Here is a 21,124-nt window from a genome sequence, read left to right on the forward strand (position 1 = left end):
CTGAAATAATGAACTCGCTTCACGTAGGCCACAAAATAGCCATTTGGGTTTAATGAGCTAGTGACCTAGAGGTTCTGATTCTCATTAGTAAAGCATCTAGTCCTTTATTAGGTGTCATCTCCCCTCCTTCTTCCCATTTCTGAAGCAGTCCAAAGCGTCAGGCTCTGCTGAGCTTAGCAAAATAGCCTGAAAATCTAAATATTCCCTACTGCAAGGTACTAAGACAGGAGCACAAATGCTAGGGAAGCGTGGCAGTCTTGCTCAAATAACCTCTGGCATATCTAGTCCCCTTAGGCTTTTTGTATGCTTTGGTCTGTGCTGGCTGCCAGAGCTACAAAAGCTGTTTTTTCTCCATACTCTGACAGGAGCTGACAGCTGGGACACAGACGCCTAGCATCCTATAACCTTTCTGTCCCTGGGGAAAGCTCCTACAAAGTGTCCACAAAACCTGTCACTGTTTCTAGCTGGGGAACACTGAGTCTGTTACACAAGAAAATGTTTTCAGCTGGTCATCAGCTACAAAACACACACATTATCCCACCCACTCAGACACTAAAAATCTTACTAGAAGGCTCACTGTACAGTTGCATCATTGTACTCCTTTGTATACCAGCTCTGTTTTCAGTGATACCTGTTTTTTTTGTTGGTTTTTTTTTTGCTTGTTTTCTGTGCTGCTTTGTTTTTAGCCCTATGTGAAGTGCCTGAGGGACTGGGAAGGAGACACTTAGGTGCTTTTGATTTCTCAGGATGGGATTTGGTCTGCCTCAACAGAGTCACAAACATACGATTCAAAAAAGATGTCAGCTCATCTATCTCCTTCTTCCTAGGGTCAATTCGTAATTTTCCCATCCCAACAGCTTGGTCTTATAAGTCCTATGCACTGAAACTAGTACTATTTCTTTACAGAAACAGCTGCAAAACACTGTCAGGAAGTTTGGGCTGATGGCCAGCACATTTTCTTTTTCCAGGTTTTACACTTTGCCCTAGCTTTATAGTATTTCTTCTCTTTTGGGGGTGGGGGGGCAGGGGAGGAGAGGAAAGGAGAGGTTCTTCACCCTTGTGGTTTTTGCAGATGGTGCTTGTTTTCTCTACAGTAGCACTTCTCTGGAGCTCAACCCTCCAGCATCTTGATTCGTTCTGGTCTTTTGGGTAATGTGTACTCCACATGTGAAACAGCTTTTGAAGAGTGTCGGCACAGACATAGGAAGAGTGGCTGTGATCCTGTGCCTCTGACGCTCTGCCTTTACAACTGTAGGTGTATTGTCATGTCTTCTATTTTCTTACCATCTAAAGGGTAAAATATCTGCAGTGGTAGAGCTTATTTTTACAAAATGATTCATCAAACAACCCTGGCTTTCTCTGAGCCTTTAATTTGTAACACCTCTATTGCTTCCAACACTCTGCTGCCTCTGACATTATTCCTAAGTTATTACCAAACATCGCACACATGAAATAACTTGTCTCTGTGTCATATGTGCTGTTCTCTATCTAAAAAGACCCCTATTACAACTGAAGGAAAAGAAGAGCATATGCACATGACTGCACTTTCTTACAGAGTCGTGAAAGAGAGCTGACTCTATTAACTGAACTCCCCCACCTTATCGTAGGAATGTATGATAAAAATGCTGTGGTCTGGAATTAATCTTAAAGCATGGATAGTTGTCTCTGGGGGCAGAGTACCTCAATGACAAGGCAGTTGGATGTGTTGACTGGGAGAGTGAATTGCTGATTCTCAGCTGAGTGGCAGATGTCCCTATCACAAAACCTGCTGAATGCTCTTCAGAAGAGCACGTTGTTTTGGGACATCAGAGACCAGCACTGTGTTCCCTACTTTCCTTTAGATGTGCTACCTAACCTTAAACAAGTCACTCTGCACCTGTTTCATGTGTTCTGATTATATTTCTGTATTACATGTTCTGATTATTTTCTGTGCTAGGATAATTTCTTGCAATATATATGAATAGCTTTAATGCAGTTTGCCCACATCTTGCTTGGAGCATGTGGAAGATACTACAGTTTTAATAATAACTCTTCTTCAGACATGATCTTTACCTTTCTATACGTCGGTTTTCCCATGTGTAAAATGCAAGTTAGGATACTTAACTTTCTTTGTAAAACTATAGAATAATTTGTTTTGGAACAAACCTTTGGAGGTTTCTACTCCAAACTCTGCTGAAATCTGGGCTTTCTTCAAACTTAGAGCAGGTTGCTGAGGACTGTGTACAGTTGAGATTTGAATGTCTCCAAGGATGGTGATTCTGCAGCTTCTCTGAGATCCTGTTCTAGTGTCTGACTGCCTTCATGGTGAAATGTTTTTCTTTCTCTAAAGTTGGAATTTCCCTTGCTGCAAACTGCAATCAGAGTCTCTTGTTGCTGCAAGTACACACTGTTGACTCATGTTCAAGCTGTTGTTCATCAGATCCCCAGGTCCTTTTCTGCAGAGTTGCTCCTTAGCCAGTTGGTCTTCAGCCTGTACTGATGTGTGAGGTTATTCTGTCCCACGTGCAAAACTTTGTATTTATCATCGTTGAACATGAAAAGATTTTTATCAGCCCATTCCTCCAGCTTGTCAGGGTTTCTCTGAATGGTAGCCCTGTCTTTCCTCCAATGTATTAATCATTCCCCCCAATTTGACATCATCTAAAAACTTGATGAAGGTCCATTTGGTCCCATCATTCAGGTCCAGCTTTAAAGTTACTATGAAATATTTTCTGTAAGAGCTATGCAGTGTGAATTAATAGTTTTTTACTTGTTTTTTTCCTGTCCAGTCCTGATACCATCAAATTCCAGTACATTCTCAGTATGTTTTTGCTTTGCTGGGTGAATACCATTGAATAATGCTCAATTTTTGTATGTTATTGTTTAGCCATTGTATTGTTATACTACTGACCTTATAATGTTAATTGAGGTACCAACATATGACGATCCAGTCGCTGCATGGAAGCATTTATGACCTGTGCTCAAGAGAAGGGAAAGCTGTGTGGGAGGCACTGTCTCTATCAGGAGTGCGTTTGAGCAGGGAGGAATCTTCATTCTCTTGTACTGGACTTTAAACTGTACTCAGTTATTGAAAGAAATGAACTAGACTGAGGTTGTAAATGAAAGCGTTGGTTGATGACTCCTTATCCTCCTTACTTAGGTACTATATCAGTGAACAGCAGACGCACCCCATTCACTGCTAGCGGGGAAAGTGAAATCCTGGATCTGGAAGGTGACATGTATCTGGGTGGGCTCCCTGAGAACCGGGCAGCCCTCATCCTTCCCACAGAGCTCTGGACAGCAATGCTGAACTATGGCTACGTTGGCTGTATCCGAGACTTGTTCATCGATGGACGAAGCAAGAACATCCGGCAGCTGGCAGAGGCACAGAACGCAGCAGGAGTCAAATCCTCCTGCTCCCGCCTCAGCAACAAGCAATGCGACAGTTACCCATGTAAAAATAATGCAGTCTGCAAGGATGGCTGGAACCGCTTCATTTGTGACTGCACTGGCACTGGCTATTGGGGTAGAACATGTGAGCGAGGTAAGCTGTATTTTCTGACCTCAGTTATGTAAAGCTGAAGGTGTTCAGGAGCACCAGAACAAAATCCAGTGTTTCCATGAGACCTACTCAAGTCCTGCGTTGGTCTTGCCAATGCTGAGTTCCAGATGCATGTGCATTGGCTATATCAATGTCAACTCAGCAGCGCTCTCTTGTAGACTACAATGGATTAGGTGATTCTTGAAAACATTAGAGGGTTACCCAGCCAGGACCTTGAGAATTGTTTTGTCCCATTGTTGTGTGATTATGTTTTGAACAGATATGATAAAAAAAGAAGCGCTGCCATAAATGCATTGTTTCCCCACAAAATTGCAGTTATGCTTACCCTTGATCTTTATTTGTGACGGAGTATTAGGAGTGACCAACCCTGTGATTGGTACTTTCTGGACTCTCTCTCACATCTGTCTCATGAATCTGGCTCTCAGAAGACAATCTAAAGCTAACTAATGATATAAAGAACAGGATTCATCTCATGGACCTTTAGATGTCTATAGGGTTGCCTTTTACTCCTTTTATGATCAGTGAAAGGAAATCTGTAGGTTAAGGGCATGCAAGCATTTTAAGTTAGGAGAGATGAATCTCAAGTCTGGCTGAAATTCATAACTGTGCCAAACTCTGGCCAGCAGCATGAATAAGAAAGACAATTGCATAAGCATATGTTTACTGGTGTGGGAACTTGAGATTCTAATAAATATAAGTGTTAGAATCAGAGATTATTTAACGTTAACAAAACAGTGATGTTGCGGTCCAGGACAACATAAAAGACACATGAGCTTCAGAGGCCTTAATCCAGAGAAACTTGTTCTGACTGTAACTTGAAACTACAGAGCCCTTAGTGGTTTTGGCTCGTTGTCAGGCAAAATATGACTTTCATACCTGTGGTTTTCCTTGGCAGTACAAGAAGCTCACAAGGAATGAATGTTTGTGGATTGTATCCAGAAAAAAGTTGTACAGATTGAATTGTGTTGACTCCACAAAATTTACCATGGTGTTACATTGCCGCTTCATATTGCACTGAAACTACTACTTGATATCAGGAGATGGCATTGGCACACAATGATTTTGCCTCTATGACCAAAAGAATTGCAGGTCAACAATGATATTTTTCATTCTTATGGTCTGACACCCAAAGGTTGTAGCAAGTTGTGGTGTCAGCTGGCCTGTAACCCAAATACTGCTGGAAGCAGAAAAATTGAGATGGGAACTGGGAAGGGAATCAAAGCAAGAGATGCTGCCACACAGTTGCACTTTCAGGCAGTGATTAGGGAGCTGCCGCAGGGCTGGAGGGAGCCAGACTGGCATGTAACGGGAAGAAGGTAGAAGCAGCGTGCTGGTTTTTAATAAAATCAGCTACTGACACTCTCTTCCAGTCCCCACCATCTGTTATCTGAGAAGGGCTGTATCACTTCCTTTCGATCCTTAGGCTGTCCTGTTAAGAGAGTGGAGTTTAACTCTTGGAAGGGGTCTGCAGCCCAAGATTTTGTGTAAAGACCATAGTTTAAAGGAAAAGGGATTCTAGAGTAAAGGATCTTGTATGCTTGTTAGCTACCAGCAAAATCACTCTTTCTCAAAAAGCAAAGCACATACTTAACCAGTGTTTAGTTAAGGCGCTAAAAATGCCAAAGACCTGTACATCTCCAGGGAGAGAAGCATATGATTCATTTGTTACTGATGGTAAAATCTATCTCCTATTTTCCAGGTATAGCATTTCTATATTTCTAATGCTATATTTCTCATACATTTTATACTTTGCCATATGAATGGTGATGTTATACGTCTAAAAGGGACTCTAAAAAGGATTTGATTGTGTCATAATTAGAAAAGAGGTTTCTTTCTATTCATGATGAGACAGTACAAATATGCAATGTTTAATATGTCACCTATATCTAAAGCCTGTGGGAATTTGTCCTGTACTGACAGGAATTAATGTGGCTGTATACCCAGCAAATTACACTGGATACGTCATAAACTTTGGTTGCAGTGATCTGGTCATGCAGCACTTCTGTGTAGATGGAGAAAACTTGTTATGGCTGCATTGTGTTAAGTCACAGAGTGGAACACTACTGCCAAGGTCTCAAATTTGTTCTTACAATGCTAGTATCTAATCAATCACTCAGTATTGTCAGTGTTGCAAGCGGACAATGGCATTTTCATATTTAAAGCATTGTAGCTTCCAAGGGTAAAGTAATCCCTCCTTGGAGGTAATTGAGATTGCATAGATGGGATGAGATATGGCAAAGACCTGTTTGTGTCTAATAAGCCTCCCATCCCCCGCATCCAAAGCGGGTTATTTCAAGGAGTTGAAAGTGCTTGGAGACTGCTCTGGGACTTTTGGTAATAGTGTGTTGTTCCTGCACTTATCTGCTAGCAAGCTAGCTAAATGAAGAAATATTCTCAGAGGAGAAATCCTGAAGGCTTCTGTCAGTTAAACTTTTATTGGTGTCTTTGCCATTGAAATCAGAATGAGAAGACACCAAGGTTTGATCCTAAAAAAGGTTGAGACAAAGCACTTCACATAAGCAAGGCCCTCCTTAGTCTTCTGCTTGATCTGTTTGTGAGATCATGTTTCTTTTTGACTCTGTAGCCACTGGCAGATGACAGAGAAGGGACAGGAAATGAAAGCATAGTGGGGTTCATGGGCTAGAAGCGTTCAATGTCAGGCTGTGAAGCTATGCAAAGGCAGAGGCAAGTGCTGGTAATTAGCTAGACTGGTCCCCATTTCACACTTTGCACCAGAGCTTATGCAGACTTGGCAACACACCCTTTATTTGTTTTCTTAAATCCTTGAGGTTTCCATTCTCTAGCATCTTTCTGTAATGCAGCCTAAATTAGTATGGCAGTCTTGGAAATCATGGGTGAGAAGAGTCTTCTGGAGACACTACTGAAATTAAGGAGTTGCTGTAAGCATTGCAGCTTTTGGACAAATTTCTGAAACTTTAGAGCTTGCACAAGAGCACTTCAAAGGGAACAGTGGTGTGGTTGTCTAGCAAGGCAGGAAAGAAGACATGGGATCAATACTGGCTTTGCAAGTGGCATGAACTCAGTTAAAATAGTATTCTCACCTCCTTCTTTAGATGACTCAGATAAGTTCTAGAAGATTAAAAAAGTAGATGCCTGGCACTGATTTGGAGGGCCTGTACTAAATGCCTAAGTTCCCTGTGCAGTCAGTGGAGGGAAGTAGTTGCTTCTCAGGGGAAGTTCAGAGCAGTTACGTGATCTGCTTGCCTCCTTTTGTTGATTTGCCTGACTCGTTTTGTTGATTACGTGGAGATTCTGGTCTGATAATTCAGTAGTGCTGCACTCAAGAAAGTAGTTATCTGTACTGGGCAGGAATCGATAGTGCCACACTGCCAAGGCTACCAGATGATGAAAAAAAGTACGTATTGTTTGGGATGGAGGTGTGAGGCAAAGAATATAGAAAACAAGCTGACAGACAGGTTACAGTCCCTCCTGTAGGTGATGCTCTGAGTACCTTGTATCCATCCTTAAGGTTAAGGGTGGAAAAGGAAGATGCATCTGGATAAAGCAGATCTATAAAAGTCCTACACTTAGCTTAGACACTGCTATGATGAGTGTGGCTGAACACAAGATAGCAGCAGCCTGAGGTGCTCTGCTGTGGCCTTACAAAAACAGGATTTGCACTGATTTGGGGGAACAGACACATTGCCATCCATTGGCCTGATCCTGCAAGGTGCTTAGGGTCTCCCTCTAGGTTCAAGCACTAACTCCTAGTTTTCTTGACCTGCAGGATTTGAGATCTTTTGTCAGAGCAGTGTTATTGTGTCCCAATAGTGACAAAAAAGGTTTCTACCCTCCCCAGAGGGACTGGCTGTACCCACAGCAGGACGTAACTGACAGCTGGGACTCGGCATTGTGCGCGCGCTGGTCAGCAGGCCTTGGACATGTGCTGCTCTACCACTGGGTCAGCTTCAAAATCACATTTACACGGACTGAGTCTCTGCAAATAACAGGGATGAGAGAATGAGACATCAGGACAGGCAATAGATTCAGGAATTTCTGGTCATAGTAAGTCCTTGAATAGAGCTGGGTCTGCATATCTCTAAGATGAATGTGGTAATTATCTTCGCATGCCTGCTCCCCAAGCTCTGCCACACTATTTTGTATCCGATTAGAGTATGTATGGTGGAGATCAAGATTTAATCCAGCCAGAAAGACTCCTAAACTGAAAGGCAGTTTTCAGGTCCCTCTGAAATGAATGGCAGTAACAGTGGAGTGGATTTGTGATGGAAATTCATAATGATTGTAAGCATATATTGAGGATTCGTACTGAGGTTGTGAGATCTTGAAGGTTATTGTATTGGGCATTAGCAAAGAAAAGCTAGAGGCAGTACTCTTCATAGCATTTAGTCATTCTTGCATCCTTGGCTTTTAGAGAGAACAGGAATATCAGAGAACAGTGGCTGCAGCACAACTTCTCTCTTCTAGAGCACCTTGTCCCAGGAGGTCCACCTTTGTGGCTTGTTAGCTTGAAATAAAGGACCTAAAATATCTGAAAGCCCAAGGGAATGCTTTCCAAATGCTTTTCTCTCATCAGAGATAGTGCAGACTTTGTGAGAGCTGACGAAAAGGATCTTCCAATGAAATGGGTAGCACATTCCTCTTGTTGCATGTGAAATAGCTTCTCACACTTAAGCCAATAGAATTTAAGGTGAGAGTAAGTCTGTCAACAAGAAGGGTTGCAGGGTGTAGTTACTGTGAAGGCTCTTTAGTGGTTTTTAGCTAGTTAATTTCTTCTGTGCCATTTGGTTGCAGTGTCAGGCCACTGCAGCCCCCTGTTAATTTCACTTAATGAAAGTGTTAGATGTGGAAGTTGAGAGCTAGCTCATGGAGGATGATGTACTTCTCTGTTGTGATAAGACAGTATCTCCTTACAAACCCATACTATTTTCTGAAAAGAACCCAAAAGCCATGGCATTAAGCAAGCAGGAGGAGGGGAACCTGTACGGTATTCAGATTAGCCGTTTTCTGTAGCAGCAGTGAAAATGCCATGGACTCAAAAGGGTGGGTGTGATCTAGTCCTCTGCTAATCCAGAAAGCTTTTTGCGTGCTTTCCTTCTACCTAATGCTGTGAGAGGGACTACAGAGGGCAACAGCCCAGGAAGAGGGACACAAAGCAAAAAAACATTTAAAATCAAATAGTATTAGACCAATGAAAATCAAATGTTCATCACTCACTCTTTAATTCTTTCTCCTACTTAATTCTCCTGATTGAACATTTTTTGATTAAGAGATGTACACTAATAAGAATAGAAAATGCAGGTTGGTATGAGAGTGCCAGCAATTTAGGACTGAGATAAGGGGCACTGAGGTTTAGATTTTAAACCTTTGAAGTTGATTGCTAAGAACTGGACATACCCTGAGTCCTTTCCAGGTAAGCAAAAGAAATCTTGTTTCAGTCCTTTTCCTGAGCTGCACTCAGTGTTGCAAGTCGCAGATATCCCATTCTAGTTCTCTCAGGAGCTGGAACCACTGTCCCTTCCTGTCTGGGTTTGCTCACAGATGGGTGATTAACTCCTGAGCAACCAGGCTTTATCTGTGTTTTGTGGCATACTGTTTGTGAACAGCAATGCATCTGCTGTTGGTAATGCTGATGCTGAGCATAGGGCTTCACATTCCATTTTATTATCTGCCAAGTACCTTTATGGCAGTGTTTGCTAAGAGCAGTTTAATGACAACACACATCTGCCCATTATGTATGTAATAAACTGAGACGCTGTAAAATTACTAGCAATAAGAAATGCTACAAAATCATTTACTTGGTTTAAGTGCTGCATCCTTTGCTGTCTCAAGCACAGGTAGCAGCACAGATTTCTTTTTTTGTTTCAGTGAAGTTGTTTGGTGATGATTACATATTTGAAGGCTTCTTTAAAAAAAAAAAAAACCCTCAGATATGTTGATGCTTTTTTGGACTGTCCAGACCTTTAGAGTTTGCAGTGTCGTGCTAGATATTTGCTGAGAACAGATTTTCTTGTAGTACTGATGGTTCCAAGAATGACGGACATATTAGGAGAAAATTCTTTGCTGCTGTGTTTTAATACTTTTAATCCCAGACAAATCTTGGATATCCAAAGATTCTAGGGAAGTCAAAATACCATGATAATTTTTATGATTCTGTGGGATAACATCACAGATGTTAGCTATCAGAAGGTCTCTTTTAGAGCTCATTTGTTCATTGTCTTACAAGTGCCAGATAGGTCCCTATTGTATGATTTCCCAAAATGTCTCCAAAGAGCAGAAAAAAAGATTCCACTTGAGTTTGGAAAAAGGTTCAGGTCATCCCTTCACACCTTTTTGAATTTGCTGCTTACTAATTTTTATTGTAAAGGCTCCATTCAATATTATTTAAGGGGTGTTAGTTTTTAAGGGCATTTGTATGAAAAATTCATTTTCTTACTTATCATCAATCCATTTGTAATACAGTAGCTTAATACATGTGACTGTTGCCCTCTATGACTGGCCCAAGAAGGTATTAATGTAGCATTTGTTGTACACACAGTTGTGTTCAAGAAATGCAGGCTTGGGCTTTTTGTACCTAGCTCCCTCATATCTCTCCGGATGACTGAGTGCCTCAGTATATAAGGCTAGCATTCTGTTGCCTAAGTGCTGGCTTACTTACTGTATTAAGCTCAAGCTTTCTGTAAACTCAACTTCTACCTATGTTTCAGTTTTCAAAGCCTTAGATTTTGTATCCTCCATTTTTGTTTTCTTTGCTTGCTGTTTTTTTTGCCTTGTGGAGGTAACTTCTTTCTAACATCCAAGCAGTTCCCAAGATGCACGTGAGATATTGCACTAGCTCCAGTAAAGACAGTGCCAAGGTGGGACTTTTAAGGGAAGAGAAACAATGTGAGGAAACAACTTCATGATGGTTCTCAGTTGTGGGATGTCATATTACAATCCTTCCCAGTCATCATAACTTTGCTCATAAATGTCCGTATTCACTCAAAAGCTACTCTGAATATATGTTGTTTCCAGGGCAAGTGATAGCATTTGTTACCTTGCAATCCCTTTCATATCCTCTGTACAGAGGAGTGTATAGTTAATTCTGCAGTCAGAGTGATTATATTTTGGGGGGAAAGGTCATTTCATGGCCTTTAGGCTGCTGAACTTTAACTTCAAAGTCTCATTGATGTGACAATCTCCAACAGCATCTGTTGAGCAGCTGGCAAATCTGAGACTATGAAAATCAAATGATTTTCTCTCCAATATTTTATAATGACATGACTGTGATTTTTATCTGTGTTCTTTCCTTTTTCTTCATCCCCCTCTCCATCATCATATGCTCTTGATATTTAAGGCAACTCCTGCCTTCCATGCTGCATGTTAATTTGTCAGCACTACAGGCGCTCTTTATCTGATCTAAATATGTTAATTGGTGCCACAGAAGAAAATAATTTCTGCCATCTTTCCCTAAACTTCTGTGCTGTGGGCTCTGTTTCTAGCTTTTTATTGTTGAGTGGATAATAACTGGTCATGCTGAAGGTCTTTTCTAACCTGAATACTCTTCTAAAGGCTTCCATATCTTTAGGTTTGTAGTTTTCACCAAGTTTCTCCCAGTTCAATAAATAACATCATCCAAAACTGTATTAGGTTTTGTGCTACTGTTAACTCCTACAAGGGCACTTGAAAAAGAAGAAGAGATTTTGCATGGGTGGTCAGTAAGAGCATCAGGTTGATGCTTTTTACTGTCTTGTTCTTACTGGCCTCTTCTACAGGACTAGTACTGTAGTGGCATATTGGTTTATCTGCTTGTTTACAAATGGCAGCTCAGAGCAACAATATCTCCTTAATACAAACCAGCTGTAAGTCAAGATACGCTGCTCAGTTAACTCTCAAATTAAAGGAAAGCTTAGCAGAGCAGGTCAGTTTTGCCTGAAATGCGCTGCATCAGGGCAAGATCCTTTACTAAATCTTGGATCAACTGAAGTGAAAAAGACACTGTGTAGAAAGGAAATACTCTTTAACCTTCTCATCCTAGGTTTCGCTGTAACTCCCAGCAAGACGTGACAGATACAATGATATGTCAGATGTATGATCCAGAATGGGCTTATTTGAATATGCACTGCATCTGTTATGATCTGTCAGGTGCCTAGAGATGACCTGATGAGATCTGGTGCAAGAAATATTTCAGACTAAATGGGATGTTTGAGGTCTCTTATTGCTCAGTGGCTGATCTTGGTCCCATGACTTCATGCCCTCTTTCCTCTCCATGCTCTGGAATCGGACTATTTTGTGTTTCTGGTGAAACTACCAATCGTCCCTGCAGTTGATGGAATATCTTCATGGAAGTGGCCAGGACAAAGCAGATTCATTTGTCATGAAAAAATATTTCCAATATTTAAAATTACTATATAGGCCTTGGAGATGTTATTTGTGAAATTAGCTTTCTGTCTCTCTGCTTTGCCCAGCCCAAGCCTTCAAGCTGAAAGGCAGACACTGGCGCAGTGCTGTCATTTTCTGTCTCCTTTCTTCTTCTCTTCATCTCAGGGGGAATGACTTGGCATTAAGGACTCTCCCTTAATTGACTCTGCCTCCATATGGAGATAGACAATCATCCTTTGGACACTTTGATTGATGGATGAGGCTATCATGTGATATGGAAAGGGATGCAAAAGCACAGCCGTCACCACAAGCATGGAAAGGTCATGCTTGGCGATGTATATTGGCTAGTCAGATCTGCTTGGTTTGTCTGCTGCCCTCTCTCATACGCAGTTAATCAACAAACAGCTCATCTGCTTGAGTTTAGAGCAGGTATCCTTGTGAATCCCCCCACTAGGATACCAGAGTCCAAGGTATGACTCTCCAGAGGGAAATCGCTCTCTCTCACTTGTTAAAGGATCCACGAATGCATAAATGAAACAATTTTCATTTTGTTTATTTGCTTCCTTGCCAGCATCCTCATTTCAGGCAATCCAGGATAAAGAATTTAAAATGAGGAGATAGATGCTGAGGAGGGAAACTGTATCCTGAAAAACAAATCTTAAATACAAGTTTCTGAGCTACTTCTTGCTTTACAATGATTATAGGTGGTGGGTAGGTGGACAGATAAAACCTAAAAGCTGGGAGATATCCATCACATTGATGCAAAAGTCATCCCACTGAAGATATGCTGCAGCAAGGAGGATGTACAAGAAAAGATGCCTGCTGAGAAGGGCTGTTGGTTTCATGATGTTTCCATTTTTTATGGCCTGCAGGTTTTGACTTGTAAAGTCCTGCCTGTTAAGGCAATGTTCTCTTCTGGTCAGCCTAGGCCCCTCTGGGTAAAGGTTTGCTACCAGCCTAATCTTGTGTTAGCAACTTAATGTTTTTCTGTTTCTAAACAAGGAAGAAGTGTAATCCTTCATGTTGTGATATTGCTAAAGCGAGCAGGAGGACAGGCCTGGTTGTTGTCAATTGTATCAAAGCACCTGAGTTTAGGATTCAAATGGAGTCAATGTGGAATTAGATTTTTAAGTCTGACTACCCCAGTACCCACAGGCCCTGTTTCAAGCTGCTGAGCAAAGAAAAATATAGTATTTTAAATACTGAATTTTTATCCGCTACCTTTCATTAAATGAGTAAAAATGGAAAATGACAATTCAGCCCTCAGCTGAAATGCATGTTAGGTTGACAGGTCTGGGATTGCTATGCTTGAGCTCAGAATGGGAAATATGTACAGAGTAGTGGCTGTCTTTTAAAATACCTTATTCCTCTCTTGGAGGAGTATTTGCCTTAGATATTAGAAGGTAGATCAGTCTTCCTGACCTACCTGGTCTTTGGTAGAGCTGCAGAGTGCTGTGGTGAAAGGAGGGCCTCTTTAATAGCTCTGGGTTCCTCTGTGACTATAAGAGGAAAGCTGAAGACAGAAAGAGCTGTGAGGTATCTTAGTGTACACAGCCTGGGGAATAGAGCAAAGGTTTTTGTGCTGAGCAGAGTAGGTTGGAGTTCATGCTGCATGTGTCATCTGTCGTGTTATGGTAAGATTTCTCCTTGAACAAATGAGTGGCAGGAAACATATGCTTGCTAAGTAGTGACAAAGAAACAAGAATGTAAAAAAAATCTCAAATATTTTATAGGGTTTTTTTTCTTTAAAAAAAATAATTGTCTTGAATATTTGTGACTGAAGAGAAAAATGAGGTCAAAGAAAAGACTTTCTTAATATCTCAAGAAATCATACAAAAAACTGCAGTCCTTTCACTAATCTCAGCATGCAGGTTCTCTGTTCCTAGAGGTGGAAGCCTAACAATGATTTCCAAGTCATGAAGACATCCAAGTTTTTGCCATTTCGTTACCATCTCCCCAGGGAGACAGTGAAGTTCTCTTCTTCTGTGGTCCAGCTTTCTGATGTAAATCAGGTAGCAAGTTAGTGCTGTTCCACTTTGGTCAGCCCTCTTGTCCGATTTGTGCAAATTGCCTTTATTCTGCATTCATATTTGTTTATTCCATTTTCTCTCAGGACTGACCAGTGCTGAATCTTAGTCTTTCTGTCCAGTGTTTCTGGCAGAAGATTTTGTATTGCAGCCAAGGTGCTTGCCTCATAGCTGTTTTTCAAATAATTCCAGCTTTTCTTGTTGAACACAGTGTTGGTCTGCTGAGCATGTGGATAAAGTAAGGCACAGATAATAGTTGGCAGTTTACTTTTCAGCAGTGTCACGCTGTCATGCTATGAAGGTTCGATAGCAACAACTGAGACAGTAATATAATAATAATAATAATAATAAAGATGTTTATTTCCTCACACAAGTTCTTGGATTAGTAACATCCATTAAAATAATGCGATTACTAATTTAGGAAGGATAACACAAAACCATCAGTTACTAATTTAGAAAGGATAACCCGAAACCGTCGATTACTGCGCTATTAATTGGAAGGACTGCTTATCCCTACTTGAAAGCTTTCTTCTTCACTCTCCTAGTGAGAGGGCTCTCAACCTCGAGGAGTTACCTTAACCCAGCGTCCCAGGAAAAGGGGAGGGGGGGGAATACTCACGGTCCAGCCGGAGAGGATGATCAGGTCACGTTCCCGTCCCTGCTCAAACTCTCCTAGCTGCCAAGGCTCTTTTTATACGGCTGGGGCTCTGGGCAAACACTGCTTTTGCTGACTTTTTGCGAGTTTCACAATCACAGGACTGTCTGTTTGTCTGCTGGGAGGACCCTGCTAGCAAGGCAAGACCACAGCACCTCCGTATTGCTTCTCCCCTCCCCGGGGGTCCGTGCAGATTCCAGGTGGCAGACTTCACTTCTCCAGTCTTGTTAATCATTCCGCAGCCTTGCGCATAGCATATCAGTCCTTGCGCATATCGGTTGGTAGAGGACTTTAGTCCTGTTAAGTCCTCTGTTCAACAGCTTTGTGCACGTGGCTCTTGTGCTATCAGTTCTTCTGCATATCAATTGACAAACTTCAGTCCTGTTAACTCTTCACTCGCCCGTCAAGCAGTCCTGGTCTGATGCTGGGAGAACCACTTGGTGTGGAGGAGCTGGCATTAGCTACCTTGGCAAGGAAAGTGGAGACTCTGTCCAGAGTTCAGTAGGTTGGAGATTTACTGCTCTCCCAGATTATTGTCCTCTTTTTTCCAGTGGAAACATCATAGTTATTTATCTTGTTCAAGTGCTTGTATGCAATTTCCCTAACTCAATCAGGTTCCCCCAGCCACCTCAACTTCCAGTGCAATTAAAATTCACTTACCTTTCTTGTGCAGAAGAACAAGGAATGTCCAGGAAGATTTCTTGGGATATGAGAAAAGAGGAGAAGGGAAGGAATGATAGAGCTTTGTCAAATCAATGACTAACATCTTTTTCTTGTGTCATTTTATAGTCTGCAACTTCTTCAGGTTAAGCAGTCGGGCAAAACAAAATGGATCAGAGTAAAGAGAAATATGAGTTAAAATGATTTATCATGAAATGATTTATCATGCTATTTTTTAAATGTCTCATTTTGGTTTTGCTTTATATTTTAATTTTTTGTTTAAAGTCAAAGGCACTGGGCTGTTTTAAAAACAGAATCAAAACATAAAGGAAAACTACAAACAGTGGTGTCAGAGAGTAATGGATCCAGCGCACAGGAGGACTTGCGTCCAAATAAAAAAAGGCAGAAAAGGATTGGCTGGAATTGGTATTGATCGTGCAGCGTGCACAGTGCTAATGGACCTGCAGAAGAAACAAGAACGTTGCAGCCATAAAGTGAAAACCTGCTCCACTGTGAATACAGATGAGAGTGAGAAAGACAGTGCTTTTATGACATTGCTCTTGCCTACTAGGGTATGAACAGTGTGCAACACACATTTATACAAAAACAAAGAAAGGTAAATGATCAACTTATAAACTGTTATGGCTTCTCTCAGAATAAAATAGTATAAAAAGACAGCAGAGAAGGCTTATTAAATAGTCACCAGCCAAACAGGGAAAGACAAAAGAAGAGGTCCACTGGTCTTGGTCATGTCCACTGTGAATACAGATGAGTGCGAAATACAGTGCTTTTATGGGATTGCTTTTGAGCACACAGCCTCTTGATCAAACCTGGGCATAAAGTTAGAATGACAGAATGTAGATTATCAATCAGCATGCCAAAGCTGATTTACACTACTGTGATTTCTCTTTTCTTTTTGTCTTTCCCTGTTTGGCTGGTGACTATTTATTAAGCACATCTGTCTGTCTTTTGTATTATTTTATCCTGAGACAAGCCATAACAGTTTATAAGTTGGTCATTTACCCTTTTTTGTATGTGTATATATGTGTTGCCCACTGTTCGTACCCTAGTCTGTGCACTACTAGTACAGCCTCAGTCGGTAAATCTTCCAGAATAGGCTTTGGAACACCTGCCACCTCCTGTCTGCTGAGAGCTGCTTTTCCCAGACAACCTGTTGCTCTGATTAGGGAGTGATACTAGCCTGGCAGTTGGTGAGATGCACTGTGGATCTATGTGCCTCATCAAAGTCTTGACCAACAGAAACTGTGTTGCACCTATGGCTCTCTCCTCCCATCTGGATCCCTTTCAGGAGTATCCCATTAGGCACAGAAGAAGAGATCATGTGTGCCAAGAGCTGTAACTCACTGTCTGACTGAGTGCTTACAGTTTGCTGTGTGTTCTGATTTTCCCAAGCTTCAACTTTGCTCCTGGGTTATGCGCCTGAGCTCCTTGGTGAAGGCCACCTAGGAGGATTCTGGGGCAGGAAGGAAAACCAGCCTGATGCAATCGGTAGGGGAGATATGTGAGTCCTGGCATTAGGCTTGTTAGGTTTGGACTGTGACACGCTCAATACTGAGGTGAAGAAGAAGCGTTCAGATAGTGAACTGTAATGTATCTGCCACTTTGTTGAGACTATCTTTCCACACAGGCAAGGGATATTACACTGTTCTCTGTTCTGGTAATGTGGGGCCAGCCAAATCACAGTATTATTCTCTCTCTCTGTAGAAACCGAAGATGGGGACTTAGATAAATTTCTGTACTCTTCTGTACAGAGAGCAGATGGGAAAGTCTTTAAACTTACAAGCAACAGGCAATGTTGTAGCTGAGGGAATGCTGTTCGGAGTTACTGACCTCTACGTGTCTGTGTGCTATGAGAGTAACCTAAATCATTGTCATCCACATTTAAATGTGGGTGAGGATGCTAAGTGAAGATCCTATGCAAACCAGTGGCATTTTTGCATATATGCAGAGTATTTTCAAAAAGTGATAGATATCATTTTACATTTAGGGAAACTGAGATATAGAGCAATTAAGGTACCTTCTCAAGATTACAAAAGTAATTAGCCACAGACTCAGGCTGAGGGATTGAATTAAGTTCACTGGGATTTAATTGTATGAATCTAAGATATCAGATAATTCAGTCATTAAGCTCTTAGGTCGCTAAGCTACTTTCTCCCCATGGAAAAAGCTGCTTGATGGCTCTAAAATAATACTTGCAGATCTCTTCAGACATGGTGATGTCCTTGGGTATTTGATTAGTAGTTGATAGAGATGAGTACTTATGTAGTCTGATAGGATAGAGATAATTCATTATCAGAACCTGAGTTCTTTTCTGTTCTCCTCCCCTCCTGTTTTCTCACTCAGAAGAGCATGGCTGAATCACTCATGCCTTTCAGCCATACAGTAATGAAAAGCTGTTTAGAGTAGAGCTCCCCTTGGGTCAGTCTCTCTGTCTTATCCTGCATCGTACTAACTCAGCTATCATTCCCTGCATGTCTGGCCAATGTCCGAGGACCTGGATAGATTAATAAATGGAGGAAGTTAGTAAAGATGTGTTTACGAGACAAAACTTAAGTCGTACAAGCTATAACTTAAGGAACAAATGAACAGGTAGGCATATTCAGGAAACATGAGTGTGCTAACTAAAAGATAAGTGATGTGGAAAGGGATAAAAGCACAGTAAATGGTGTTATATGCAAGTCTTTTCAAAGCTACTTCACAGGTGCTGTTTAAAAAGTGTGTTCCAATATATCTGGCATGGTCAAGGGCTGTGCTTAGGTATGTGCAGTCCTGTTTGCTAGGCAAGGGTATCTGCTGACTGCTCCAGGGGGAGTACCTACAGGTGTACTGTGTGAGCCTAGGGTGTTTGTGCCTTGTAAATTCAGCATCATTGCTGAGCTAATAAGTAAATTTGATCGAGCCCCTCCCAAAAGAAGCCTTGACATACATGGGACTAGATAATGTCACTAGTTCAGTGCTTCACAAATATACACCATGTAGACATGCTTTGGGGTTCTCACTCTGGCTCGTCACCACCACAGATGAGTTGCACTTTTCTGGGTCTCCTCTTTCCCAGCTGCAAAACATGGATACTGAGACTTCCCTGAGCCATAGAAGGAATGCAAGGTGACAAATTCATGAGTCATTAAGTACTTCAGATTCTAGGATGGGAAATGAAAACCATCAAAATACTAATTTTTGTTAATCTTTGACCTTCAGTTTCATAATTTTTCCTTGAGGCTTAATTGACATCTTGGCATGAGAATAGATATAAAACCTGACCTAGTGATTGATATTTATTTTTTTGTTATCCATCTCATTTTCCTGTTCTTACTAGGTGGCATATAGCATTTTACTTTTCTCATTACAGAAATGTGGGCAGCTTTTGGTTATGTGTATTAATAATTTGAGGTTATATCCCCCAAAGAACTACATTGCCTAGACCAGCAATGTTTATTAAAAATCCTTAAAGGTCACAGAGATTTTCTTTTAAAATAGCAGTATCTTTCTGTCTTGTGCTACTTTTTATACCTTTAATGTTAATGCAATCCTTGTGTGGTTGTTCAGACACTGTGCTGGGTTTTTTTTTTGGGGGGGGGGGTAAACAAGCAACCTTTGATAGGTCAAATGTTTTAGTACTTGAGCCACTTAAGCGGAAAAAACTTTCTAGTTGCTTTTGCATTGGAAAGACAAAAGTATTTATTGCCCTTTATTAAGCACTAAACACATGATGAGATTTTGTATGGTATATCAGCGATTGTCTGAACGTATTTAATTCAGTAGTGATATGAGATTTACAGAGCACAGAGGAAGGTAGCCCTGAATAGTTTTAACCATTGACCTTTGCCAAGATAATAAGCCTGAATAAAGCCTGAATATTACTCCGCACCTGATAAATTGTGCATTAATGAAGTAACACTGAACACTCATCTACAGGAATGCTATAGTGAAAAATGTTCTTAGTCAATCTGGTAGGAATACATATTCAAAAAAAAGTGAGTATAAAATGTGTATTCCCCTAATGAGCTTTCAGGGCTATCTCTTAAAAAAGTATAAAGAGGATACAGTCAAGTGGTTTAGACTGAAATCCAGCAATCTGAAGGAAATAGACAAAAAAAAGTTTAAGTATAATCAGAAGGCTGCAGGGAGGAATTACGGAGAAAGATGAGAAGAGTTCAATATATATTGCTTGGTTAAATTAAAACCTATGGGGAGCATGATGAATCAGCACTGATGAGAGGACTACCTTCCCCAAGGAAGAGGAATAATTTAAGGAAGTTCACAGGACTCTAACTGGAATAGTGGGTTAAATTAGAGAAAGGAAAGTGACCAGTATGACAGAGGGCATCCTGATAATGAGCTGTATTTGGTTATAGAAAAGAAACCCCAGGGAAGAGATGGAAATCCCATCAGTTAGACATTGGAAATTAGAGGGGATAAAGCAGCACAGTATGACCAGGCTGCTATATGTTTTAACGAAATCTGCTTAGTAAGAGGGAAAGGAGCTGAATGATCTATCTAGATCTTCTATTTCTAATTTGTGCAGATCTGTGAAATGTATGCCTCTGAACAATGAAAACCTAGAAATGTCTTCCAGCTTCAAAAGATCTGTTTTTCTTTCTAAATCCTACTAATGACTGGGTATGTTTTTCCAATTAGAGAGAAAGTGAATAAATATTTAAAATATACAAGATGCTGATTCCCAGAATATATTTTGTTTAATTTTTAATGTAATTACTTATTATAATAACTCATATTGAATTAGGAAGGGTAATTTACTGTGTAAAAATAACTTTTTGATGCCTCAACTTTTTGCTAAATCTTAGTAAAGAATTGTGGAACAAGCCCCATGTTTACGCAACTCAGAAGTATTATTATGTAATATATATTACCATATCAGATGAGAAAAGGTTGCCATTAAGGAAGGTATTGTCAAATATACAGTGAAAAAACTGTTGCCAGAAAAACTCAAATCCCAATTAGAAGAAGTATACATGCAACATTATAAGAAAGAGAAGGGGAAGCATCGCATGTGTCCAAGTTCTTTTGATAGGTTGCTGGCAAAGCAGAGCCTAGCATAAGACTCTCTCTCTCTAGTCCGTATATGAGTAGGAGCAAGTATGGTTAGTGCTAGCTGTTCACCCCTGTGGCAGGCAGAGGACAGAAACTTTTCTGACTGCCAAACTGTCCCTAGTTCCTGAATATTGCTCATCAGAAAAAAAAAGACTAGCCTGGTTTAAGTGTGATAGTCTGCCATTTAGCTGATAAATGTTCCAGTCCTGCTCTGTCATGAAATTTGTTCGATCGTAGGCAAATCATTTGGGTTCTGATTCATAAAAGCGGTAAATCCTGACAAAGCTCAGGGTTGCCATGTGTAATGCTTAGCAGCCAGCTCTTGGAGTAAACTTCCTGAGCTAAGTTAGGTCCCTGCAGGGTGAAGAGTCCATTACGTAAAAGTGCTGTTCACAACAGCCAGCATGCTGCCAGAGAGACTGGGGGAAAACAGGGGTAGGATTCAGGTGGCCAGAAGGACACATTAAGTAGAGGATGTGCCCCAGTCCTCTCTCACAGGTGCAGCCTTGCTCTTTCTGCATCCTTGAGCTTGATGCTCACATGAAGATGAAAGTCACATGCTAAAACCCACTTCAAGGTTTAGATGCCAAGTAGTGTCATTTGCAGTCATACAGCTGCAGTGTGGGTTTAGCCTTGATGTTCCTGTTGGTGAGGCACTTCGGTAGTTGCTTTGCTTTTACATCCCCTTCTTTCTATTTAACAGAAGTTCCTTTGCTGCCAGACTATTAACTGCTTGCAATTCCGCATGCTGATCTCTCCTAATCTGTCTGATTTGCTCACAGGATGTCTTCTGCTTTGTCCAAGAGTTTTGCAAGTGAATACGTGCTT

At 41.0% G+C, this 21,124-nt stretch overlaps 1 protein-coding gene across 1 annotated transcript in view; it reads left to right on the top strand.

The window, feature by feature from the left end:
* Positions 1–21,124, top strand: part of LOC136990960 (neurexin-3) — a 309,599-nt gene that overhangs the window by 267,738 nt on the left and 20,737 nt on the right. The window contains exon 5 of the mRNA XM_067295682.1: positions 3,140–3,523. Coding sequence (XP_067151783.1) covers positions 3,140–3,523 — 384 coding nt within the window. The remainder of the gene's footprint in view (positions 1–3,139; positions 3,524–21,124) is intronic.

Source organism: Apteryx mantelli, chromosome 4, assembly GCF_036417845.1.
Source record: "Apteryx mantelli isolate bAptMan1 chromosome 4, bAptMan1.hap1, whole genome shotgun sequence".
Lineage (NCBI taxonomy): Eukaryota > Metazoa > Chordata > Aves > Apterygiformes > Apterygidae > Apteryx > Apteryx mantelli.